Source organism: Microcebus murinus, chromosome 9 (assembly GCF_040939455.1).
Source record: "Microcebus murinus isolate Inina chromosome 9, M.murinus_Inina_mat1.0, whole genome shotgun sequence".
In the NCBI taxonomy this organism is placed as follows: Eukaryota; Metazoa; Chordata; class Mammalia; order Primates; family Cheirogaleidae; genus Microcebus; species Microcebus murinus.
This window is the reverse complement of record NC_134112.1, coordinates 29,533,178-29,560,107: the sequence shown is the minus strand read 5'-3', so window position 1 is coordinate 29,560,107 and position 26,930 is coordinate 29,533,178. Positions and strand designations below refer to the sequence as shown.

Sequence of the window (26,930 nt, the reverse complement as noted above, 5' to 3'; positions counted from 1 at the left end):
TCTTTCCAACAAGGAAGCTGATCATTACATCAGAAAATACAGAGCAAATGAGGTAAAGGTGCCTTGACACCCCAGCAAGGCAAACAGATTATAACAATGACCACATACTGGGTGCTTACTGTATGCTAGGCACCACAGAAAGTACTTTACAGATAATACCACTTAATCCACAATAGCTCTAAGTTTAGGTACCAGGATCCCAATTTCTGATATGACCTTGTGTGACTTGCCAAGTCCAGGCAGCTAAAATGGACCCATGAAGGAAACCAAATCCTGGCTGATTCCAAAAGCCATTTCTTTTACCTAAATTCTCTGTAACCGTTTCATGCTGTCTACTGCTGTTGTAAATGAGTTTAAGATTTCAGAACCTGACAAATTACCTGCCGGAGTGCTAAAGTAACTTGCAGGCAGGATGTCAGAACTGCAGGCAGGAATCCAAGAAATCAAGGAAAGAAGGAAAGATCCCTGAGGCTAAAGACAGGCAGTGTTGTTCAATCCTCTGTCCTTTCTAGGTATTTATTGGTTTTTCCCAGCTCAGTGAAGCTGCATAGATGGAACAAGTATGTGTATCTGAGTACAAGGTGCATATTCACACCTTCAATACAAAAATCATTTCTTCAGGGCAACAGTTATAGAAGATAGAGGCTTCCCTGTTGTTAACAATGAAATGGTCTAAATTGTTCCAGGAATTTTTAGATGTCCTGGTTGGGAGGGCAGCATCAAAGTCCCCAGAATTAGCTCACGCTTTGGGGGCCTCTTTGGTTCATGTGACTTTTCAAATGATTTTGTTAATTTAGCAGATTATAAAATACAGTACCCAAATGATAGGCTTCTGCTTCCTCTGATCCTATCTTTACATACAAATGATATATACTTGATGACAGTTCTAAACTCCCTAAATGCTAACTAACACTGAATAACTGCAAATAAACAGCTCCTTCCTGACTAGATTTTGGGATCTAAGGAAGGGGAGGTGCTGGCGCTGGTGCAGAGGCAGCTGAGGGAGTTGGCACTGCCGCTCTGCCCACCTCCTGGGAGCAGTGGGCATCTTTTAAGTGCATTCACAGGCATGTTTGGAAACTATGATCTATTCTTGGATTTTAGAATGTAGAGGATATATATAGTCACCAAGACCACAACTGAAATAGAAAGGAGCTAAATCTTTGTTGTTAATGATTTAAGGTTAAGAATGTCTTGGATGACATTTTGGAGAAACTTCCAGAAGAATTCAACATGACAGAGATAATGCAAAAAACGTCCAATAGAAACCCCTATGTTCTCGTCTGCTTCCAAGAGTGTGAGAGGATGAATATTCTCATTCGGGAAATCCGTGCATCACTTCAACAGTTAGACCTTGGATTGAAGGTAGGTTTAAGTGGGACTAGAGAGCAGCTTCCTCATATTGGAAGATATTCAATATGTGGCCTTTTTTCTCCACGCCAAGGGGGAGCTGACATTATCTCCCGACATGGAAGCCCAGCAGTCTGCGCTGAGTTATGACACGGTGCCAGACACTTGGAGCAAACTGGCTTATCCTTCTACTTATGGCCTAGCCCAATGGTAAGCTACCCCATCTCGCTGACACTGGTCCTCCTTCAGCCTCCATGCTGGGTTAATATTCTGAATTATGCCTTGTAAGAACTATGATGATTGTGTTTTGCGACGTGTATTCAGCCTGTAACTGTGCAAACACTACCAGCAATTTCATTGGAGTTTCCTTAGTATATTGCTTCACAGGCAAAAATCAGTTGAAGTCTGGGTTAGAGCAAGATTCAAATTCTGCCTCGTACTTACTAGGTATTTGATCTATCATTTTTTTCCATCTGAAAAAGTAGGTAATAGAATTCCTTCATTGACTTGTTGTAAGATTTAAATGGCCATGGAAGGCAACTTGAGTTTGACTTCGTGTCAACTTATACCCTTATTTTCCAAGCCAGTGCTTACTAATGCCTTCCTACAGACAACTTTTTAATACTTGTAACATGGTATGCTGTAAATTAGACTGCCTGCAACATGTGGGTGTGACCACAGAGATGTGTCACAAAGCCAGGCAGAAATTCACAGATCACGGAAGGCCAATGTGATCCCCAGCTGCTCCTTGGCCTGGGTAGACAATTCAGGAAGTTTCATAAGACTGTCTTTTTGGTGCTTCTCTTTATCACTGCTTTCCTGAATTGTTCTTCCATGAACCAGAACACCATTCTGAGCCTTAAACTGGACAGTCCATTAGAATCACCAATGACTGCAGGTTGGAACTGTCCCCCAGCCACCAAGGTGCTAGATGTGAGGGATGGTGCGAATGTAAGGTGGGGAGAGGGGAAGTGATGTGTAAAAACCCCAGATGACAGCAAGTAACTGCAGCAGAGCAGGGAGCAGAACCTATTCTGCATATTGTAGCATTTCTAATGCTATAAATATCCAAAATAGAATGTTACATCTCAGAGATGACAGATTTATATATATGGCTATGTTTTATGATTAATGATACTTATTTTCACCACCATCTATTTTGTGCTTCCTGATTTCTTTATATTTCTTAGCTTTTTTTCCAACCCTTTCTGACTTCTATTGATTTAATCATATTCTTTATTTGGTGTCTATTCCTGTACCACTCCCATTATTTTAGCGGAGACCCTTTACATTGTAACATACACACCTTTGACTTTTTTCTAACACAATGTAAAGTTCCCTTAGACCTTAACCTCCCTCTGGTCTGGAACTGTAGTTCAATCTTATTTTAAACTGTAGTATTTTTGTTCTATTTTGTTTATAGTCAATAATTATTTTTTAACAATGTATTGTATCAATTTCTTTGTTCACTGTTGCTTTTTACATCTTGTTCTGGGTTCTTTTTATTTTTACCAAAGTATAAAATGTAGCAGCTCCTTGGGGAAGGCTGTAAACCATACTCTGTGTCTGAAACTCTTCATTGCCCTCTTTCTTGATAGTTTACTTGTATGTAGAATTCCAGGACACAATGATTATTTTCCCTCCAACTTTTAGTGTTTTAACTCTATTGTTTTCTAGCACTGATTGCAGAAGATGAGTCTGGTCTATAAGACTTTTCTCTTTTCCTTTAAGGTTTTACAATTTTACTGATATATTGAGGTGTGGACTTTTATAATTGTATCTTGCTTGGTACTATATGTAATTAGAAATGTGAGTCCATCTATTGCTTCCATTCTGAAAAATTATCAGCCTTATTTCTCTGAATATTGCCTCCCCCCACCCATTCTCTTCATTATCTGCATGTAGCTACCTAAGCGCTCATATTTTCTATCTGTGTCTGTCTCAGCTGTATTCTGGTTGATTTTGTCATTCTGGGTGATCTTCATTATGTCTTTAACCGTCTTATCTATTTACTCCCTGGATTTAACTATTTAATTTTTGGTGTCCATAACTTTCAGTCTCAAGTTGTTTACATTTTTGGAAGAATGCCTGACCTAGTTTCATAATTTCCTGTTTTGGTTTTTATTCTTTTTCTGAGGAGTTTAAACATACTTATAAATGGGTCTCTTTTCCAAGATTCTTCTATTTTTATTTCCTGGGTTATAAACCTTCCTATTTATTGAACTTGCTGGTGGTTTTTTGTGCCATATAGTCTCTTGTCTTTATATCTGAATGACACTTCGGTTATAAAAAAAAAAAGGTAACACTCAGTTGGAGGGCTTTGTAGCCATCCCTCTGTCCCTGGTCAAATGCTGCCGTGGAGATGTCCTAAGTTTGCATAATTTCTTCCCTGGTCATCCAGGGGATTATCATCATAGTCCATAATGTTATTAAGATATACTTTAGTATTAATTATTCTGTGCCAAGTTTCCTGGGAACATGATTATACAGATTCAAGTTTGTAATTTAGAAAACTAAAATCTTCTAGAATTACATTATTTTGTTTAAGTTTCATCTTATTTTCACTGTAACTCTTTATTATTCTCTTATGCTGCTTCACTTTCTGCTTTCATTTCTATAACTGTTTTTTCTATTTCCTGAGATCTACCAACTTAATGTCCTCACTTTTTCTTCCCTGATCCCTTCCCTAAGCCATGATTCTGTTTACATAAGCAATCACTTCATGTCTTTTAAATTGTTGCAAGTTGGCTGGCTGCAACGTCTGTCCTCATGTGGCAACATTTAGTGGGAAGAGTCATTTTCTGAACTTGCCTTTCCTGATCTTTGCCTTTTTTGCATCATCTTTGTGTAAAGCTTGTGCTGTTCCTTTTTACTATCTTCCAGTACATTTTTCCTAATCCAACTATTTGAAAGAATTTAATAGGGGCCAGGGCACAGATCCACGTTCTAAGGCATCAGGAATTTTCCCTGTAGCGACCCAAGTTGGAACGTGAACATTCCGAGCCTTTCCTTCTTCACAGCCCGGAGACGGCCAAGTACCAAATACCTTAGGCAGACACGCCTTCCCCAGTGGTGGTTTGTCAGGGCGACTCCTCACTCAGCCCTAGTTCCTGTGCAGCTATGCACCAAACAAGGTCCAGAAAGCTTCAGAGCCAGCCCGTGAGCCCCTTGCGCTGGAGAACTACTTTGCTAGCTTTCATGTTGAGGCTGTCCTCTCTCTGCTCCATTCCTCATCCCTTTTTAGCAGCCTTTAAACCTACACTTCAAGGTTTCACAATTCTCCTAATTTTATCAAAGAGAGTCGCAGCCACGTCCTACCTTGCACCATTGTGAGGAGATGAGAGCATGTGTGTGTGTAAACAGCAGCATTTCTCAAACCACAGACATGCAACTGATGGCAGATTGTTTTCCTTAATAACCTTTTCCTACCCTCTTTCAGATAATTATCATATGTGGGAAGACTATTGTCACATGCCCCACTGCACAAGCTGTCCCCACCTTTCCTGGCAACCCTGGTCTCATGACAACTGTCACAGCCTTGCCCTCCCCTGTCCTCGGACATAGGTGTTTTTTGCTGCATTCCCACCGCACCCAACTCCTTTGGTGCTTGTCGGTCCAAATTACAGAGAGGACTTCTGCATGGTCACTGCATGGCACTAGGAGAATCAACACACAGCAGTGGAGATGACTTTCCCACATTCCTCAGTGTGTCTTGCCACTAATGGTAATAATATCTATTAAGAGCTGCAGTTATAAAATCTCAATAGGAAACAAGCTAGCCCTGTAAAGGGACAAAGCCAGTCACCAGAAAGGACATTACTGGCTCTCAGTGGTACACTTCTCCTCCACCCCTCCCCCAACCCATTCCCCGGAACTTACTGGAAAATGGCAATTTTTTTACTAAGCAGCAAGTTTGTTTCTTCCTACCTCCCGTTAACCAGGTTTAACGACCTCCTCCTGCGATGCCGAGAACTGGACACTTGGACGCAAGACCTTGCCCTCCCAGCTGTAGTGTGGCTTTCTGGTTTCTTCAATCCTCAGGCCTTCTTAACGGGTAAGGGCTGCGGCAGGGCAGTTCCAGATGCACACGGAGGTCTTGCCTGGCTTTTCCTGTGACTCCCCTTCCCCCCAACCCGCCAGCAACAGCCACTACGGAAATGGAGTGGGAGAGACTGACAGCTCTGGAGGGAATGAAGTGCCTAGCAGGAGGCCAGGGGGCCTCAGTGAGGTGGGGCACGGTGTGCTCTGGTAAAGGGCTGCACAGTCTGCCACAGCGGTGCAAAAACCACTGCAGACAGTATGTAAACACGTGGCTGCCCCAGTAAACCTGAATTTACAGGAAAGTGAGGTTGTCCTGCAGGCCATAGTTTCCAACCCCTGCGCTAGTACAGCCACGTGCAAATGCCCACGAGGCTGAAGGGATGCCTCAGCCTACTGCTGGTTCCTGGGAACCTTACCTGAAATTTTTTTTGTCCCTTTTCATCCCAAAGCAATCATGCAGACCATGGCTCGAAAAAATGAGTGGCCACTGGATAAAATGTGTTTGACTGTTGATGTCACCAAAAAAACCAAGGAAGACTACGGCCATCCCCCCAGGGAAGGTGCATATCTCCATGGGCTCCTCATGGAAGGTAAGAGGCCCTAAAGCATCTGTGTAGAACCTTTCAGACTCAGGTTCAAGTTGGTATCTGTCCTTTGTTCATTCTGTGTCTCAGCATCTACTCACACAGTAAGCTTATACCAGTGGTTATTTATCTCATTTCCTCCTCTTTCTTTCAAACAAGCAATTTAAATGCCAGGATGAGTGTCCAATGCGAGCCCAATTGTGAAGCATTTGGGGTGATGGCTATCACTCAAATTTTAGGTCTTAATGCCAAAGAATTTACATTATTTTGCATTTCAATTCAAACTCTTTCCTCTAAAGACTGTCAGTAAATTTGCTCTAATATTTTACTACAAGAGTTTCCCAAGCCTTTACGATGTCCATTGCACAGTGTGAATCTCTAAGGGGGGGGGGGAATAGACAATACAACATTTTCCAAATGTGTCTGGCCATACATTTACTCTTCAGGACATCTAGTCCCTACCAAGATGTTCCATTTTTACTTTAAATGCAAGTGCCACAAGCTCAAATCTTTTTTGGCATAATCAGGTGCAGTGAGGAGGGAATATGGTGAAATGGAGATTTCTTGTTTAACAAAGGGCACAACAGTTTGCTTTAATGTATCTGAATTCTCAGAGAATCTGATTTCCATAAAATTATTTAGTTTATTCCCACAGAACAGTTTAGCATAGAAGCAAAAATTCATGTAAGTGAGCGTAGGTACCTCTGTTGCAGGCCAATTAACCTCCCCCTCGGGCCAGCTCAGTAAGAATGCCACTGACAGGCTGGGTATGGTGACTCATGCCTGTAATGCTAGCACAATGAGGAAGGATGGCTGGAGTTCAAGACCACCATTTCTACTAAAAACAGCAAAATTAGTGTGGCACATACCTATAGTCCCTAGTCCCAGGTACTTGGGAGGCTGAGGCAGGAGGATCACCTGAGCCCAGAAGTCTAAGGTTGATGACAGCACTGCACTCTATTAGGGGTAACAGAGGGAGACTCTGTTTCAAAAAACCAAGAATGCCACTGACAAGCAAAAACGTGACCAAACCGGAACTGTTTATTGCATCAAACAACAATCAGATCATCAGTACCAACATGCCACAACACTGTTTTTGCCCTAGGTGCCAGATGGGACACCCAGTCAGGAACCATTGTTGAAGCCCGCCTCAAGGAGCTGACATCCACGATGCCGGTCATCTTTGCAAAAGCCAGCCCCGTGGACAGACAAGAAACCAAACACACCTATGAGTGCCCCGTGTACAGAACCAAACTGAGAGGCCCCAGCTACGTCTGGACCTTCAGGCTGAAGAGCAAAGAGAAGACCGCAAAATGGGTTCTGGCAGGAGTGGCCCTGCTGCTGGAAGCATAGACTGACGCACGGTGAGGACTTTCGGTTGTGTCACTGCACCGTCCCATGCATGCTGAGTTATTCTACTGAATTTTTAGTAACTTACACATGCATTTACTTTTTAAAGACACTAGAAGGCAGGGGTAAAAAAAAGCAGCACATGAAGAAAAAATACTGGAAACCTACTGAGACTCTATGCTGCTCACCGATTTTTAGCTTTTTAGCTTTCCCTGACACCCCATCCCCCAACACAAAAGAACAGTATCAGGTTTTCATCAAGCTTCCTCTGCACACACCACCACCTCAAAAGCAATGCAACTGGAAGGGAGATAACAGCAAAATCTTTTTAAATTAAGAATTAGCCCTTAAATTCTTTCAAACCATGAAAGCAGCGGGCCCCAGGTGAGTCCTGAAGGAAGAGGCCGACGTCCCTGCCGGCTAGCAGTGGACCCGGGGCCTCCAGTGTCTGGAACGTGACAGTCTACTTTTTGTTCCGTCAAGTTTTAATAAAAATAAAACTCTGGTAACTCTCACGCTCTCTGGTTAATTGCACTTTGTAATTTAGGGGATCATTCTTGAATATAAATTTCCAAGGTCTCCGAGCAGGTTATAAACTCTGTGGGTTGAAGTGTCATTACTTGTGATAAAGGCCAATTAGAGGATATACAAACAACCCCTGTACACGCTTGGCCTAGAGTTACTGTTTGGAAAGTAAAAGAGCAAGGCAGCGTGGGTAATTAAACAATGTCTTCTCTCTAACTTACCTGAACTTTAACTCCACCCCATTTAAATTGTGCTTTTTAGTCATCGGCAGATACCTTTAACAATTCAGGACTCCTCTGCTTTGCTGTCTTCCTGAGAAATCTCTTTTTAGACATATAAACAATTAGAAACAGTAAACTCTACAAAGAATTTCTGTGTAAAAACACAACTGTAAAAATCTTAGGCACAAATGGTATGCGTGTCTCGCTGGAGGTCTCTAGGGTCAGTTGGCTGGATCTTCTTTCTCTTACTTATCTTCTACCAGCTGCTTTTGTAAGCTGAGAAAAAGAGAAGTGACCGATAAGCAGTTAAAACAAATACAAAAGCGGCATTCTAGCTAGGGAGGTTCAACACCTGCCTCAGGAGTACAAAGCCAGAACCCCGATCTCCTGACATTCAAAATCTTGACTCCTTATTGCTTTCAATAGTAGTGTTACCTGCAGCACAGTATGCCCCAAGTGTGACATGCCCCACGCCCACGCTCCAAAACCACGACTCGAGTGTCTGCTACATAAATTAAAACTTGTAATCCACACGTCTGTCTCCTCGTCCTACGTGTACAACACCTGACCTCCCCCTCTCTCCACTCCTGGCAGTTATGCTGCCTCCTGCTGTTCATGATCTGTGGGGTTCTCCCTCAGCCCGCCTTGTCTACACCTTCCACTTCTGTTCCACATCACAAGGGGAAATATTTTTCTAATGCACACAGAATGGGGTGGCACTGGAGGTGGTTCACATAAATCAGCCGTGCAATGAGGCAACAACTCCCCGGGCCTAGGGGGTCTACCCAGGCGGGACCGGGGATTGCAACCTCCACTGTTAAGCTGCTGGAGACTCACCTCTCCAGATACTCCTTAACGTTGTCGTAACCATAAAACTTGGCCAGATGAATGAGGATTCCTGTGGCACAGCGGCCGTCACGCTTCCGACAGTAACTGCAGTTGCAGATCCCACGGCAGGGAGGACACACCCAGCCCTAAGAGAGAAGGCAACGGAAATTTCCCCCGTTATCCTCAGGCTCTGGCATGACCTGGGACTCTGATCCAGCTGCAGGGGCTCGGCTTGGCCTCTCCTCCAACCTTTATCTCCCAGTCTGTGTCATGGGGTAGGAAGGCTTATTCAGCGTACCGGTCTCACAAAGGCCCAAAAAGGCTGGTCACCCCACGTCACACACACACACACACTGAAAAATGTTAGGTTCAGACAAGACCAGCAGTGCAATTAATTAGTAGGGCTCCCAGTTCAGAAATGACAGAGAATTTAAAGAGTGTTTAGCCAAGTTGTGGGGCCGTGTGACTGCGCAGGTCACAAGCCCATTAAGTCAGCCCTAATTTTAGGAGCGCAAGGTTTCCAAGAGATCAAGGTATGAATTCCAGCCCTTCCAATATGTGTATTTATTATTAAATCATTTAGCCTAAGCAGCAGCTTACGCTCATCTGTCGATCAAGGACAGTATATTTTCCCCCTGACTTCTGCATGAGAGATCGCTGTGAAGCAGGTACTAGTACACACTCTGGCCCAGGCTCAAGGTCATGCCTACTGCCCATGATACTACTACTTGATTTTACAGAGAGAAGCTATATACCTACTTCATGAGGATGAACAAATTAATAATTGAAATAACGGAAAAGAAAATATGTGTGTTAACAGATGTGAAACACACATGGCACAGAGCCGGGCACACAGAAAGCACTCTGTGCTGCCATCTCCCCAGCCCCTGGCCCGCCCAAGAAAACTGAAGGGAAATCACTTTGCTGGAAGAAAGGCAGAGGGACTGACTTGTACAAAAACAGACAACTGTAAGAAAAGTTTGGCTCTGACACTGGAAAATCCAACACAAGCTTTCTCCTATTCTATCTGTTGGTCGGCTTGCTTTCTTTCCAAAAGGAAATTCTCTTTTTCATTTCCACCAGAGTCTTAAGATGCAAAAGGAAGGGGGGCAAGGTGAAGAGAGCTCTACAGAAACCAGAGCTCTGCATCTGCTGGTGCCAGTAAGGACCCAGGGAGCCCCAGCTTCAGCTTGCTCCCTTCGCCAACACGACTGATGACAAATGCAAACACCGTTCCTACCGGGTCCAGCAACGCCGATCTCACATCCTCCCCATAGCGGTTCCGCAGGCAGGGCCCACAGAACTGCCCTCGCACCCCGCCACAGCCCTGGTTCCGGCACACTGTCTTGGTGTCGATGGTCTTCTGCCGACACTGATGGCACGTGTTACCCTGGAGGGGAGGAAGGCGGTGAGCACGTCAGCACAGGGGTTTACACGGTGATGCCTGTGAGGCCAGATGCCGCCATGTGCATGACCAGGTGCACACAGCAGCACTGCCCGTCTCCTTGAATCCAGCGGGGCTATTTCCCTAGCACAAACCATGCCATCTTCCCCTAGACTGTGAGCATTTCAGTTCTGGGCCCAGAAAAGCATATTAGGCCAAATGAGGCTGAGCAGGGAGGCAGGAGGAACAAAACAGGCCATCAGAAAGAGATACCAGAAGAAAGCTTGAGGTAGGAGTGGCAGAGCTCCCATAAGGTGACAGGTGACCAAGTGGCAATGAGCCTTGGATGTCATTGCCTCTGCTCCAGCCTAGTGCTGGAGACCTGGGTATCTTCAGTGTAAAATCTCCCGGTTTTAAAATGTTGGCAACCTAATTAAAACTTTAATACTACCTTAAGGCAGCATTCTGTTACATATCCCCCCAAAAAACGATGCAGAACACCATGAAGCCTCCCTCTAAATCACAACTTGGAAGATATTTTAACCCATTTCCTATAAACCAAAGATACTGTCAAACTTTATTGTCTATGGTTATAATACTCCCCCCACCCCAATACATTATCTTTTATAATATTGAAAATATAGAACTATATAAATATTTTAAATATAACAATTATATATAAAAATCCTTTTTAAACTTTGCTCCTGCCTTCCCCCAAATTCTATGCATCCCCAAGAGCCCTCTCTTCTAATGAGAACTACTGCACTACCTCCCTTTTCCCAGTCACAGCTGACCTTTGACCCTCCAATTTAGAGCCTGCCTCTGAGCCCGAGGGGAGATGGCACCGTAGGCCTGACGACAGCTTAAAAACAGTATAGGATCTCAAATGCCAATGCCTTAGACTCCTGATAAGAATCACAATCATGCCGATTATTCATAATGTACACTTTACCAGCACTTTATCATAGATTTTATCTCGAACGGTTATGGCAACGTTTTCTAAGTCCTCTTCAGTGATATCCTCCACTGGCCGGAAGGAAGATATCCGGTGACGTCGTCTATACTCCCGGCCTTTACCCTGCAAAACGAACACAAGCAGAACCTGGAGTCAGATTTTGAGCGGTCCAAACAAAAATTATAAAAATTTTAAACTCTCAAAGAGCTAACATCCTTAACATTAATCATTGTCCTTCTTCTAGTTCCCTGGAACCAATTCATTCATTTTGTCATTTACTGAGCTGCTGCCAATCTGCCAAGCTTCCTTCTCGGCAAGGTGGTGCAACAACAAAGGAAATGAGAAACTCAGGTTTCTTGGTTCTTTTTTATTTAAGCTCTAGCTCTATGGGGACAGGAAAGTAAACCAAGGTGAACTGCACTGAATAGCCAAACCCACGATGGGAAGGGTCCAAGTCTCTCCCTCTAGACCGAAAATTCCTGAAACTCCCACTCCTGAAACAGAGAGGCCAAGGACTCACTATACTTTTCCACACGCAAAACCCCCAGGAAGCTGACGGCAGCTGTTCACGGGCCTTCACTGCCTGCACCAGAGATCAAGTTGGGGGCCTAAGGAATGAGCTGCTTCTCAGCTCAGCTTGAATAAAGGACTGTCCCTGTGACCTACAGCTCACACCAGGGGTTCCTCTCAAAGTGTGGTCCCCGAAGCATCAGCATCACCAAGAACTTGAAGAAATGCAAGTTCTCAGCTGCTGCAGAGCTACTGAGTCAGAACCCCTGCCCTTTTCACCAGCCCCCGGGGCGTCCGTGATGCATGCTTCAGGACCAGAGGCTCAGACAAAGAACAGTTCATTTATCAGTCAGAAAATACCCCACTGATCGTCTTCCTTCTTCTGAAGCTGTAAAACTCTTCTGCAAATTTGGCGGCTGAGAAAGTGAAGTTCTCCAGAGCAAACTTCTCAGGAGGCCGCGCGCTCCGGGTAGGGTTCATGCGCCGCGTGATCTGTCCCTCCGAGAACGCCCGCCTCACGGTTTTCTTCTTCTGAAACCAAGAGCACGGACATATGCAACTGGGGGCGCCTGGATAAAAGCCATCTGGTGAGCGGCTACTAGATATCAGTATCGGTATGAATAATTATAAGGAGTTCCACTTACAGAAGTTGAGGTCGGGGTTCGTGCAGGGAAGAAATCTGGCACTGAGTTCAGTTCCGCCAATAACTGGGCAAGCTGAAGTTCAGAACAAAAGAAAGGATCTTATGTAAATAATGCTGCCAGGTCTTGGTCATTCGACACCTATCACACACAAGTCTTCAGTTTTGCTACCGTAAGAAACCTAACTGAAGCAGTTTATGAAACCCTCAACATTTATACTGTTAATCTCACAATGTAAAGACTTTATCTCCAGAGGTAAGATGCCGATGTTATCATTCATATGAATAAACGTTATGCCTATGCCTTATATATAAGGATCGTGACACTATGAACACAGTCCTGGAATCATTAAGGCCTGGAGCATGAGGTCTGGATCCTGACCTAGAGGCTCACTAGCAATGTGACCTTGGAACAAATCACTTTGCACACCTGCACCTCAAGTCCTCGCATGTTATATACAGAAAAAGTTCCACTAGATTATTCTGATGGTTAGAGCTCCAAAACTCTGATTCTAAATTTAAATAATTAGGTTAATTTCTCATCAATGAAAATAACTGATAAAAACATTCCCAAATGCACATCTGATAACACCAGTAATAGGCATTAACATTAATATCAGAGAATTTGACTAGGATTCCTTTTAGTTTAGATTTATACAATTAAGTGAGTGTCACTAAAAAATCATAAAGGACATAGTTCTTATTTTAAAGATGCAGATGGATACAGTGCTGAAAATTGCCCTTTGCTAATACGCAAAATGTGTCTTAGGATAAAAATCATCCAAAAGTAGGCTATTTTTTTAAGTAACTTATGAGACGTGCAAGATTGCATATACAGGCCGGGCGCTGTGGCTCACGCCTGTAATCCTAGCTCTTGGGAGGCCGAGGCGGGCGGATTGCTCAAGGTCAGGAGTTCAAAACCAGCCTGAGCAAGAGCGAGACCCCGTCTCTACTATAAATAGAAAGAAATTAATTGGCCAACTGATATATATATAAAAAATTAGCCGGGCATGGTGGCACATGCCTGTAGTCCCAGCTACCCGGGAGGCTGAGGCAGAAGGATCACTCGAGCCCAGGAGTTTGAGGTTGCTGTGAGCTAGGCTGACGCCACGGCACTCACTCTAGCCTGGGCAACAAAGCGAGACTCTGTCTCAAAAAAAAAAAAAAAAAAAAAAAGATTGCATATACAGTACCATAACATTATGCTTTTTCAAAAGGCAAATATTAAAATGCTAAAACACTATGAGTGGCAGAACTATAAAAAATTCTATAAATTATGAAGCAAACGATTCTCCAGAATGATCAGATTAACAGTTATTGACCACATACAGAAAAACCAAATATACCTAACAATGATTTCACCTTATTCCATTAATTGTTCTAATGAAGAGATTTTAAAGTGAATTAAAACCGCTGAGGTCACTTTAATTCCTGGACCTCTTCCACTCCTTCAGACGATGTCCCCAAGCCACAGCTGGTCACCGTGGAGAGCGGTTTCTGGGTGGAAAGCCGCCTGCCTGCCCTGCATGCTCCACGCTGCAACTCTCCAGTGGACCTTGCGACATGCCACTTCTCTGCTCTGCTCCTCCCTGCTGGGCACAGGCCCGCGGTGCAGCCCCGCTCATCCCCAATACCGCTATGGATTCAGAACTGAACTTGGTAAACAGTAAATAAGCAGCATTATTCATGGCACCATGTAGGGGGCTAAAAATGGTCCCGGGGAGTCTCCTGTTCCCAAACCAGAGCTGATCATGTAATAACTGCTTTGGATTCTGGAAAAGAAAAAGGATGCACAATACCCGGAGTACATTTTCCTGAGAGAAGCCAAAGCAGCAGCGGCAGCTGTCAGAGCAGCATGTTCTCTGGGCCTCAGCAACCCCTGTGCCCAGGCCCTGGCCGCCCCCGCACAAGCCTTACCATGGCCTTGTTCTCCTTGATGTTCATGGTCCTTCTCAGCAGGGCGTCCGAACTCTCCTGGCTCTCATCCCTGGAGTCCTCAGACTCAGAGGTAGAATCTTCCTGTTCCACCCCCTGCCTACGGCCTTTCTTTCTTCCAGGAATTGGATTTTTATCGTTATGTAAGCGTGAGCTAGAAAACAACTGCTCGGAAGAACCGTTTTTATCTGATTTTTTGGCCAACTTCTTGGTGGGGAACTGAAAGGCTACTCGAAGACCAATACTGCTTCGTCTAGACCTCCTCCTTCTAGGTGTAGCCTGATCTTCTTCATCAGCTTCCTCTTCCTCACTCACCAAAGATGCCTGGCCGTTGTCACTCAAATCTGACTCCACAAGCTAACAAAATAAGAGAGAGAAAAAAAAAAAAAGAAAACTGTAATAAACCTACAAAAAAGGCATGCATTAAAAACCATTCTGACATTAGGAAAAGCATGAGTAGCAAAGAGCTTCCCCCATCCTATGATTAGTTCCCTCTGAACTTTCCAGTTAAATGTACAAGAAGTCAGCTGATGAATAAAATCAAAGAGCTGGCCATCCACTGCTGAACTGCTCCATTCAGAGCACCAGGCTGTGAGCAGGACACTGACAGAACAGGCTCCTCTATGTTGGAACAACCAAGCCGGCCCATCTGGAAGCCAAGGAAGAGGAGCAACAGAGAGAGAGTATACATGACCCAAGAGTTATCTTCACACAAACGTGGAGTGGTTAGGGGAAGAAACGCCGACTAGTCTCCTCTAAACAGCAGGACTCACAACTAGAGAGGGCAAGAGAACCTATTGCACCACGGTAAAGTGACGGAGGGGCAGACGGATGACCTGCCACTAGTCCCGCAGTCAAGGGACACCGCCTCCTTTCGCTGTAACCTTTAGAGCCATAGGGTGAGAACACAGTAAGAACACAAAGTATGGAAGGCAATAACAGGTGACATCACCCAGTGACAATGGCATGACATCTCAGATGTGATGGGACTCTTAGCAATGGTACAGAGATAGGTTTAAATATTCCAGATCAAATACATCTTCCAGGCACTCTTCCTTGACCACACGCTAGAAAACTTAGCCTGGGAACCACTGTCGGGGAATTCTGAAAATGGGGCTACCGTGAGAACAGCAAGTGGCAGCAGGATGGACCCAGGACTCAGTTCCATGACTCTGCTTCCTCGGTGACACCCCCCCCCCCAGTTCTAGCTGGACTCAAGTTAGAAGTAAGATAAAGGGGGGGAAATTACAGGTAACTGCCAATCCTGGTGTATCAATCCACACCAAGCCAAGTGAGAAATAAGATGATGTCGCACTGATTCATCTGGTTTTTAAAAAATATACCTTGGACTTTCCATATTAGTAGCTTCAGAATTCAAAATGGTAGGCTACAAAGAAATCCAGTTTTATAGGATGCTGCCAGGGAAGAACTTCAGATTTGCTCTACTTACTTATCATACTCCACATCCACCCTGCCTCTCTCCACCAAGGTTGTGGAGCAGCTCATGACAAAGGACTGAAGGGTGGAGAGAGCACACTGGAAACAACGGTCAGAATCACATATAAGGGAAAGAGCACGTGGCCGGCATCATGGCTATGGCTGTTCTGCATGTGGCCAGGTGGACCTGCGCCACCTGTTAGTTACAGCACAGTCTGTGTAACATGCCACAGTTCATAACCTAAGTGCACAGACTCCAAGGGGATGAGGCAGAAGGACTTCTTGGGTAATTTAGTTTCTCTCACTAGAAACACAAATTCTTTGAATAACCCTCAGTTCAAGAAGAGAAGATAAGGAAGTCACCAGGAGATGATACCCACGAGGGTTTGGAAAGATCTTAGCGTCTTGCTGGCACAAAACTGGGGACTTGCTGGCCAGAACCCATGAACTGCCACCCAGTTTCTGCAAAGAAAGCCAAAGGCAAGCTTGGGCCTACAGGTTGGCAGGGGTTTCTGCTGCTTTACATGGGGAAAATCACCATCAATGAGGCAGCCCACTATGAGGGCTTTCATGCCGAGAGCTCCCCTAGGAAAGGTAAGGGACAAAGCAAGCCTGGGAGTCACAGCTTACTTGTTCTTCCGCACAGGCTCCGTACCAACATTTGTTCTTTAGAAGCTTCTGACTGTGAAGAGGCCTAACCTCTTGCTTTCATCTTGACACCAAAGAAGAACGTGGAATGTTTACTTTTTGGATAAATGCATGCTATTTTTCAGTTAGCAGAAAACATTTTTTGCACTTTAAAAAATCCAAAGGCTATGACTTAAAATTACTTTAAGATGCAAACACTCGTGGGCAGTAAACTAGCCTTAAACACATGGAATGAAAGGAAGCCATCAACCAACAAGTCTCTTACTGTGAAGTGCCAAGAGCAGACTTCCCCGAGGGGTTCCGCAGGCCTGGGTCATTGTTAACATTAGGCAGCATGACAGCATCCAAATCCAGGAGGCACAGGGAAACTCCAAGTTTATACCACAGCTACATTTTTGCCAAATTAACTTCAAACCTAACACTATCACTTCACACACAACAAGAAAGGATTTTCAGGAACTTGTTACTCCAAGATAAACTGGAAAGATACAAGAGGTTCAAGAAAGTCTGAATAAATTCTTTGAAAGTGCAGAAAAAAATGCCTGAGACACATTCATTCCCCAAACCTCCAGGCACGAGGGGAAGACAACTGGATTTTCTCTAAGAGAATAACCGACTGGAGGGCCAAGGATTAGCCTTGGAGAGGCCATTTTTTAGGTTTTATCAACTGGCTTGTAAGATGAATATGTTAAGAAAAAGTAAAATCATTTCCTTTGTGAAGTGACTTCTTACAAACACAACTACACAATTCAGAAACAGGACTAAAATCATTCCAACCCACATCCCTTCCTGCTGTAATTATTACCATCACTTCTGGGTTACTCTTCACGTTCAGTTCACTCTGCGTAAACCCTTCGAAATCTTCGGTCTCTGAGTCAGTGTCCTCTATAAAAATTCTTCTTAGCTCTTCTGTGAAGTATTTAGAGTGGAAACGCACATCCTGCTAAATTGAAAACACACGTATATCACAGAGACAGAAAGTGGAACAGAGGATACCGGGGGCGGGGACAGTGGGGAATTGCTGAATGGGGACAGAGTGTCTGCTGGGACGACAGAAACCTTCTGGAGACGCATGGTGGCGATGGCTGCACAGCGACGTGTCAACGTGCTTAAAGCCGCTGAACTGGGCACTCAAAAATCATTAAATGGTAAATCTTAGGTTATGTGTATTTCACCACAATAAACACACACATTTTCTAAAGCTGATGGAAATTTAGACCTACAAATCAGACAATTTCAGGAAATCGGAATGGGTGTAGTCTCAATTAGCGTCTGGCGTGTGACTTGTAAGTGCTCGTGGAACTCGGCTTCTCCTGCCAAAGCTGGCAACCGGCAACGTCTGCTTTCACTCAGAACTGGAAACACATGGGAAAAAAGACGTGAGGAGAAAGCCTGGCTCCCTCCCACACGCTGGCTTCCCTTCCTAACAGCCATCCAAGCCCGGCTCCTCCAAGTGGGTGAGTGTGCCACCCTTCCACAAACAGCCAGCTTCTCTGAGGGACGGACGGAAGGGCTGGGGACATCACACCGCTCACCGCCGAGAGCCTGGGCTTGCTCCGTTCCCAGTTCCTGTGGGATGGGGGCAGGCAGGGGGGCTGATGGAAAGCTCACCCCTTCCTCATCCCCAGGAATTCCTCTCCCGCAGGAGGTGAGAGGTGAGCAGCCATGGGCGGGTGGCAAGTGAGCACAGAAAGAAAGATGCGACGTGACTACTTCAAAAAAGAAAGAGACTTTCCAGTAGTGACATTTTCTTTCTTTTGAAATACTGCAAAGAAGGAAGCCCAGCTCTACTTAAAAGTATGCCTGGAAGAAAGGAGAAGGAAAGGAAGAACTGCTGACCAAAGGGAGACCCACAAAAGCGGCCCCCTCACCATGCTTCATCAGGGCTCCGGTATGCCTCGTTCCCCTTCCGTCTCTCTCTCCCTCCCACCCCCCGATATAGCTGTGACCCCTCCAAACAGCATCCTGGAGAATCTTCATCTCCCCCCTGCCTTTCCCTGACTTTAATTATATACTTCTTCCAGCTCAGATATCTCTGGAGAAAAACAGATATAATAGACGAGTGGAAAAACTTATAGGGGCACAGAAAAAGAAATGCCTACATCTAGCACTTTGTGAGCTTAAAAATGTCTCCTATGAATTATTATGGGTAATTGGAGTGAGTGTGCTCAGAGCTAAATTACTTTGTTCCTTTGTTGATAGCTGTAGTGCAGCTGCCTGAAAAAAAAAAAGTTATACACACAAAAAAGAAGTTTCTTTAAAGTGAAATTCAAATTGTGTTTAAGGGAGACCAGGAAGCATACACATACTGCGTGTGCCAAGTTCTCGCAGCTTCTCTTGGCTGGCTTTAAAATGGATCGTGTGTGTGCAGGGGCAGGACTCCGTGTGTAGATTTCAACTATCTAAAGCCCCTGCCTAGGCCCAAAGAGAACAGGTCAAGCCTTGAAGCAGTAAGTTCCAATCTTCCCATCCTTCTGGTTCTTTCTATACCATGTGCTGGCCCGGCCCCAGGACAGTGGGCAGCCTGGGAGAAATCAGTATCTTTGGTAACCAGTCCTGATAGAGAAAAACAACTTAGCCACAGTCTTAAACTGAGACCAATGCTTTTATTTTTCCCAACTCCAAAGGGTATAAAAACTGGTTTTCATGTGGGTCTACATGAAGCCAAACTCCACTGCACGCTGCTTCACTGCATTCTTGGTGACAGCCCTTACACAGCTCTCTGCTCTCTGGAACCTGGACACTACCCTACAAAACCAATACCGGGCACTATGGTGCGGGCCTCAGTCACCTGCATGTGCCACCGTCAAGACGGTGAGCAAATAATGGACCAGAAGTGGAGCTAACACGGGACGTTAAGTTTTTTCTTTTGAAGCTCACGCAACATGAAGAAACAGACGGGAAAGCAATGGCCTGCTGAACCAGACAGCCAGACAAGCACCCCATTCTCACTGTACCCAGCAAATGTGCACCAGTGCTCATTCTACACTCTCAGGTGGGGGTGCTGAGTGCTTAATACAAGAGGAAAGAGGACAGAACAGAAGGACAGAAAGTCAGAGCCAGGGAAGCTAGAAAGCAGTCACGTATGAGGTCCCCTCCTTCAAAGAGTTTATAATCTAGGAGGGGAGCCAGACAGAGCCACAAGTAACCAAGGTGAGGGTCAGTATTATAAAGGACACACAAGCAATATGGCACATGGTGGGAAAGGAAATCTAGTAAGGATTCATGGAAGATACAAAAAGAACTAGAAAACTGAACCAGGGTAGAGGCTACAAAAACAGTGAGAGCACACCCAGGAGGAAGAACAGTATGGGCCAGCGGACGATAAGCGAAAAGCAGCTGGCACACCTATCATGGGCCATCTAAGGCGTGCTGGGGTCAGACTTGGGGGCCGGAAAGGACAAACCAGACGAGCAGCAAAGCAGCTGCACTGTTTCTTCAGGCCAGAGCGTGCCAGGTCTGAGCTGGGCACTTCACACAAGTCCTGTGCTGCTCAGAATGCCCCCAGGTGATCCGACGGTGACTGCTGAGGTGGAGACAGGGCAATTTCTGAGTAAGGGAGGCAGCGGGACGGAGCTCAGTCCTACAGTGGATCCCAGCAGAACGGGTGAACACTCAGCTGAGAGCTACAGACACGAGAGGGAAGGGAAGGATGCACGCGAACACAGCGGGGTTTCATCAACTCCTGCACAGGAGTCGGGCAGATGGGAGAGGAGAGGGCAGCATCAAAAACAAGGAAAGGTGAGTACAAAGATGGGCAAAAGGAGACGCCAGGCAGACAACCACGGCGTTTCAGATCTCACTCCAGCAGCCAGGGCTAGTCCCGCAGGCAGTGGGACGGCCGCCTGGGGCTGCAGAGAGAAGCCGCGCTCCACATGAAGGACACAGAACAGCTCAGAGCAGGACAATCCACGATGAGCTCACTTTGAGTGAAAAGGTCTGAAAACAAAATCTTAGAGAACATCTACATTTAGGGACAGGAAAAGAAGAGACAACCACAAAGAGCAAAAGGTATACTAGGAAGGAAGAGCCCCAGGGAGTAGAAGGAGGTGTGGGGGGGGGGGTGTCAAATGCTGTGGAGATGTCAGATGATGAGGACGGCAGAGTCGGGGACCCCCAGCCACCTCGGAGAGCACAGCTCACAGTTCCCACCCAGGCCAGAGCACCCACGGTGGTCAGAGTAATCTGGCAGGGCGCCTCTCTTACATATAATTAACTGCTTCCCTTCGTGTGCCTGCCCAGTTGGGGTAGAGTGGGTTTAATTTACAGCCTTTTAAGAGAGGCTGTGGTGGAAGGAGAATGAGGAATTGCAAATACAGCAATGAACTCGGAAGAAAAATGCCACTGAAGGCTAGATGTTTTTTGATTGGCCATTGCACTGCTAAGGCACAATATAAACCTCCAGGAATCTACTTCTCAGAGAACTGCAACTTGTGCTTGCTAGAGATCAAACTAATTAAAGCAAGAATAATGCTCTGCCCAGCAATTTCAAGAGGGAGGTGGCAACGGAATCACACCGCACGACCAAGGAGTGCAATTGTCCCATCAGAACCACACGATCCGCCCGCCTGGCTGCAGCCCTCGGGGTGGGCCATCGTGGCGAGGGCTGGCCCTCCCCTGCCCTGCAGGCTCCCTGGGTGGACTCTGAACACAACCTCCCCACAGGTTACAGCCCCAACAGAGCAAAGAAAATGGATTTGCTATTGTGTGTGCCTTTTATTTTTTTAAAAAATTTACTGTACATGGGAAAGATGAAAAGAGCAAAACTGGGTTCTCTCAGTAGTTTTTGAAACATGAAGACATAAGGCTTCTAAAATAAAATTCTCAGCAATTAATTGATATCACCCATCTCAGAGCATGTTCAAACAAAAGAACATCCAAACCAAGATTCAGGCTTCCAGATGCACACACCTGCCTTGGAAGGAAGCATCCGTACCTGTTTCCCCGACTCCAGCGAGTCAAAACTATCGCAGCTCTCCTCCGATGAGAGGGTTTCCATGGGAACATCATCTTGGAAACCCACGAACTCTTCATCATCACTGGGGGCGTTAAAGATGTCAGCCACTTCTTTTGGGATCTTTTTGGATTCAAAAGAGAAGGATAAAACTAGGCACTGTTGTAATCACTTACGGAAATTTTCCAGAGGGGAGTAAGAATCTCATAACTTTGTCACTCTGCCACGGTTGCCCAGTAAACCTGAGACCTCATGGCAAAACAAGGTGGGGTGGCGGGGTATAAAACTTTTTAAAATTCCAGATACACACCCTGTTTTACAGAGAATGTCAAAGCCATGCCTAGAGAGAAGACATTTTTGATCTCTTAACCAACAAAAGAAAAGGAAAAAAAAGAATACAGGCAACGGTTACTGAGAAACCAATGATCTCTTTTTTCTCCTACAGTGGATTCATATTTAAATGTCATCCATGCAAAAAAAGATTCCATAAAATATCATTACACTCTTCTTAAATAATTTCCACCGATAGTTCTTTTTTTTTTTTCTGTTCTCTGTCATATACTGATTCGGAGACAGGAAAGTTCACACAATAGATATAAGTAGCTTTCCCTCTTTTCTATATTCTAAATCAATTTAAGTCGTTGTGGAATTTCACAAGAATTTAAATGCTATTGGGGGCAATTAATCTCAAGGAGAATGTTGTCAGCATACTTAATCATACAAGTAAGTAAGCATCTGCTGGGAGTTCATTTTTGTATGTTGACTATATTCTCCCAACTCTTTGTTTTTAAAAAGTTCAAACACACAGAAAGGTGAAAAAAACAGTACAAACACCTATAGGTTCTTCACCTGGAAATACCATGTATCATATTTGCCTTCTCTCTGTCAACAAATATTAGGTTGAACCATAAGCATTTGCTCATATTTGCCTGTTTCTGACCTAGGAAAACAGCAACTTAATATGAGCCAACCTAATCCATACATACCTACACATTATTTAAAATAATTTACAGACATCATATTAATTCACCCTAAAAGATTTCAGCATATATCTCCCAAGGATAAGGACATGCTCCTAAAAACCTCAAAACCATAATCATACCTAAAATAATTTATTCAATAATAGCCCTTTACTGTAAGTCCATATTTTAACATCTACAACTAACCCCCCTAAATGTTTTTTATAATTTTCTTGGGACAAGGGGATCTATTGAAGGAACGTTCATGCATCCGTATTTGTTTTTCATGACACTTTTTTTGTTGTTGTTTTTCACAGCACTGTAACTTTTTTTTAGACAGTCCAGGACAACTGCCTTATAGGATGTCATGCATTCTGAGCTTATCTGATTGTTTCCTCATGATTAGATTCAGGTTAAGTATTTTTGGCAACAATTCTACACAGGTCACATGTACTTCTCAATGTACTACATAAGGCGGCACAAAATATCAGGTTATCCCACTACTAGTTAAGTGATTTTTTTTTTTTTTTTTTGAGACAAGGACTCACTGTACTGCCCAGGGTAGAATGCAATGGCTTCATCACAGCTCGCTGCAACCTCAAACACCAGGGGTCAAACAGACCTCTCACCTCAGCCTCTCAAGTAGCTGGGACTACAGGTGTGCCCACCACCATACCCAGTTAATTTTCCTATTTTTTTTTTTTTTTTTTAAGAGACAGGGTCTCGCCATATTGCTTGGCCTGTTCTTGAACTCCTGGGCTCAAGCAATCCTCCCACCGACCTCCCAAAGCGCTAGGATTACAGGCGTGAGTCACCACACCTGGCCTGTTAGCCATGTTTTTTAAAACTTTAATTATAAAAACTTTCCAGCATATGTCAAAAGGAGATGGAGCAGTATTTTAATGAACACAGATGTTGATCCCCCAGCAATTCTCTGCTCTTGCTTAATCTTGCTTCCTCTGAACCCTGGTCAAACTGCTCTTCTTACAAATTATTTTGAAAGCAATTGTAGACATGGTATCATTTCACCCTGTACCATCATCAAATGTAGTCTGTATTCAGTTCTACTGCCTCATTTTTCTAAACTCAGTTTACTTGTTTTGTGATCCAAAAATCAGGTCCACATGCTGGTCAGTACGTTTCTTATGTCCCTTCTCACCACTTTATCTTTTTTCTTGCAACTTATTCTTTAAAGAAAAAGTATGTCATTTGGCCGTACAGTTTGCCAAAGTCTGGAGTTTCTTTGTTTTTGTTTTTTATTGCAGCCCCATGGTGGTGATTAACACACTCCTTCGGGTTTGCCATAATTTGGTAGTTGATTCTAGAGGCTCAGTTGAATTCAAGTTTGCTTCCTTTTGGCAAAATTACTTCATAGAAAATGCTATGTTCTTCTTTTGGAAAGCACGTGGTATCTGGCTCTCTTTTTTAGTGAGTATTCTCCGCAATAACATTTCACTCAATAGTTTGAGCATCTATTGACGATTCTTGCCTGAATCAATTACTACATTAAGGGGCTGCAAAACTGTGATTACCAAGTTCTCTTCCTCCTTTATATAGTAGCTGGCATTCTTCTATAACACAGTTCTTCCCTCACTCTCCCTCTTCTCTCCTGCCATGTATGTAGATTCAGATTTTTATTATTCATGTGTTATATAATCCATATTGTCATCATTCTTTCTGATGTCCCAAGTTGTCCCAAATTTGATCACTGGGAGCTCCTTCAAGCCAGCTTCCATGTCCTTCTAACACAGCCCTAAGGGTCTGTTAGCATCTCCTTGCTTTCTAGCACAAGCACATCAAGCTAACCCCATACTTTTCCTGCTCCAGACCTCAAATCAGCCATTTCTCCAAGGAGGCCTGGAACCTTTCTTTGGGCAATGGAATTTAGAAACCAAGATCTGAGAACCCAGTGTGCTATTTGTTCATGAAGTATCTAGGCTCTTTGGACAGAGCAAAGATATTTTGAATACTTAAATCACAATTTATAGGGACACCTTGAATTCAAATCCAATGTGGCAGGATTCTTCCTCCCCTCCCTCAATCCCACATTAGTATGGCCTTTTCACCGCAAGGAAAACCCCGATTCCCAATATTTCGAATATACTTATCCATGTGCTCTATGTACAATACACACAAAATAGTGTCAAACTTATACCACTAATATACAACAACAAACAATAAAGTTCAAGATTTCTATGTGGTTCTTCCCATCCTTGGAGCACAGTCCCACTATATATTAGCTCTTTTCCTTGAGATAACCAGGAAATCACTGTTTGGGGATGCAATAGCATTTTACATGTTCTTCTCATTTCATCCTGCAGTATATTAAAAAGAGATGTCCTCAAGGGTATAGATTTAATAAAATCACTGTTGCTGCTTCAACAGGACATTCTTATATGAAACTGACTTTTTTTTTAAAAAAATGAATGCATGGAGGTGAATAATGCAATGGCTGCTAGTACAGTTTGTTGCCCCCTTTGCTTTTGCACAATCAGTGCAAATATCAACATAGCAAAAAAGGCAAGTAATGTCTTAGTATTATTCTGACAATACATTTGCCCTCATGACCATTTAGAGGGTCTCTGGGTCCCCCTCACCACACTTGCTATACTAGCATATAGAGAATTATGTATTCAAAAGTTACTTCAGTGCTTTGAAATCTGTGTGTGTTTAATTAATTTTACATTCAGTCAGGTTCATTTAAGAAATTGCTAATCCCTAATCCACTTATTTTAATCATGCTTTAAATGCTTGCTTCTTGGTTAAAAGTGATTAGAAATTAATGGTTCAAAGGAAGCTTAACATAAATCCAAAGATTAAAAACTCCAAGTTCAGTGATACTAGAGGGTTAATATAGGTTCCCACCATCTAATAAAATCACCGTAAGAGATAAACAGGCATAACATTTACAGAATTAGAGTTCCACTAACAATTTTTTTAAAAGCCCTATCTAAGCTGAGAAGTAGCTCTAAACAAAGCTTAACTTCGACATGGTTCTTGGGGAAAAAATTTAAAACTTCTCACAAGGAGATATGTTAAACAGTGCTTGCCACGCTTATCTTTTCAAAGACTCCCTTTGTTATTGTTGTTCATAGCCATTAGAATGCTCCAGAAAAACACAAGTCCTATAGAAACAGACAATCCTTACGGAAGTGTATGTTATATTTTACATGACAGCCACTGAGTTCAGTCCCCACAGTGGCACTGAGAGAGGGAGAATGTGTCAACCCCAGTCTTTTTCTTCTTGACTTCTCACCATTCTACAAATCAAAAGGCCCTGCTGGCCCAGAAGTCTGTTTTAACACAAATGGCTAAGGAAGGAGGAGCACCCCGTTTATGGATTTTATGGAAGTGCGTATGAGGAATGGAGACAGGAGTCAATTGCTTCCTGTGGCAACTGCACAAGCCCCTGTTCTACTGTGTGGATGGACACCTGTGTCTGCCTATCTTGTTCCTCCTTCTGCATCTGCTCCAGAGGTGCCATCAGGGGCTGTCATTACTGAACAGACAACAGGAAAGAAATAATAGAATATTTCTATGCTTTGCATGGAACCAGAGAAGACCCTGTATAGCCAAAGCAACCTTAAGCAGAAAGAACAAATTGGGCATCAATTTACCAGGTTGTGAGCTGTAGCACACAAAGCTATAGTAACCAAAACATCATGATATTGGCTCAAGAACAGAGACATAGACTAATGGAACAGAACAGAGAACCCAGATATAAAACCATCCTCATACAGCCATCTGATCTTTGACAAAGCAGACAAAAACATACACCAGGGAAAGGAATCCTATTCAATAAAGGGTGCTGGGAAAATTGGATAGCTACATGTAGAAGACTGAAACAGGATCCGCACCTCTCACCACTCACAAAAATCAACTCGCAATGTATAACACACTTAAATCTAAGGCATGAAACCATAATTATTCTAGAAGAAAATGCTAGAAAAACTCTTACAGACATCAGCCTAGGCAAAGAATTTATGAAGACGACCCCAAAAGCAATCACAGTAACATCAAAAATAAATAAATGAGACCTGATTAAATTAAATTAAATTAAATTAAATTAAATTAAATTAAATTAAATTAAAAGGCTTCCGCACAACCAAGGAAACAATCATAGAGCGAACAGACAACCTACAGAATGGGAGAAAATATTTGCATGCTATACATCTGATAAAAGGCTGATAACTAGAACTCAAACAAATCAGTAAGAAAAAAAAATCAAACAACTCCATTGAAAAGTGAGCCAAAGACATGAATAGAAACTCTTCAAAAGATAGACTAATGACCAAAACACATATGAAAAAATGCTCAACATCTCTATTCAGTAGGGAAACACAAATCAAAACCACAATGAGGTATCACTTAACTACAGTGAGAATGGCTTTTATCAAAAAGTCCCAAAACAACAAATGCTGGCATGGATGCAGACAGACAGAAACACTCCTACACTGCTGGTGGGACTACAAACTAGTACAACCTCTGTGAGTAGTGGTATGGAAATAACTCAAAGAACTAAAGGTAGAACTACCATTTGATCCAGCAATCCTCACTACTGGGTATTTACCCAAAGGAACAAAAGACATTCTATAAAAAAGACATCTGC

At 43.7% G+C, this 26,930-nt stretch overlaps 2 protein-coding genes across 5 annotated transcripts in view; one reads left to right on the top strand and one right to left on the bottom strand.

Annotated features, from left to right (window-relative positions):
* DNAH11 (dynein axonemal heavy chain 11) overlaps window positions 1-7,328 on the top strand; it is a 311,756-nt gene extending 304,428 nt beyond the window's left edge. The window contains exons 78-82 of the mRNA XM_076006379.1: window positions 1,183-1,365; window positions 1,445-1,560; window positions 5,292-5,404; window positions 5,841-5,981; window positions 7,081-7,328. Coding sequence (XP_075862494.1) covers window positions 1,183-1,365; window positions 1,445-1,560; window positions 5,292-5,404; window positions 5,841-5,981; window positions 7,081-7,328 — 801 coding nt within the window. The remainder of the gene's footprint in view (window positions 1-1,182; window positions 1,366-1,444; window positions 1,561-5,291; window positions 5,405-5,840; window positions 5,982-7,080) is intronic.
* CDCA7L (cell division cycle associated 7 like) overlaps window positions 6,995-26,930 on the bottom strand; it is a 44,976-nt gene continuing 25,040 nt past the window's right edge. The window contains exons 2-10 of one of the 4 annotated variants that reach the window (XM_076006378.1): window positions 21,345-21,485; window positions 17,214-17,351; window positions 14,306-14,680; window positions 12,393-12,464; window positions 12,109-12,276; window positions 11,236-11,361; window positions 10,140-10,289; window positions 8,909-9,045; window positions 6,995-8,347 (exon numbers count right to left, since the gene is read on the bottom strand). In XM_076006378.1, coding sequence (XP_075862493.1) covers window positions 8,317-8,347; window positions 8,909-9,045; window positions 10,140-10,289; window positions 11,236-11,361; window positions 12,109-12,276; window positions 12,393-12,464; window positions 14,306-14,680; window positions 17,214-17,351; window positions 21,345-21,485 — 1,338 coding nt within the window. In that variant the 3' untranslated portion in view covers window positions 6,995-8,316. Of the gene's footprint in view, window positions 8,348-8,908; window positions 9,046-10,139; window positions 10,290-11,235; window positions 11,362-12,108; window positions 12,280-12,392; window positions 12,465-14,305; window positions 14,681-17,213; window positions 17,352-21,344; window positions 21,486-26,930 lie in introns of all 4 variants that reach the window. The other 3 variants (XM_012773289.3, XM_012773290.2, XM_012773291.2) reach the window with 3 other exon arrangements.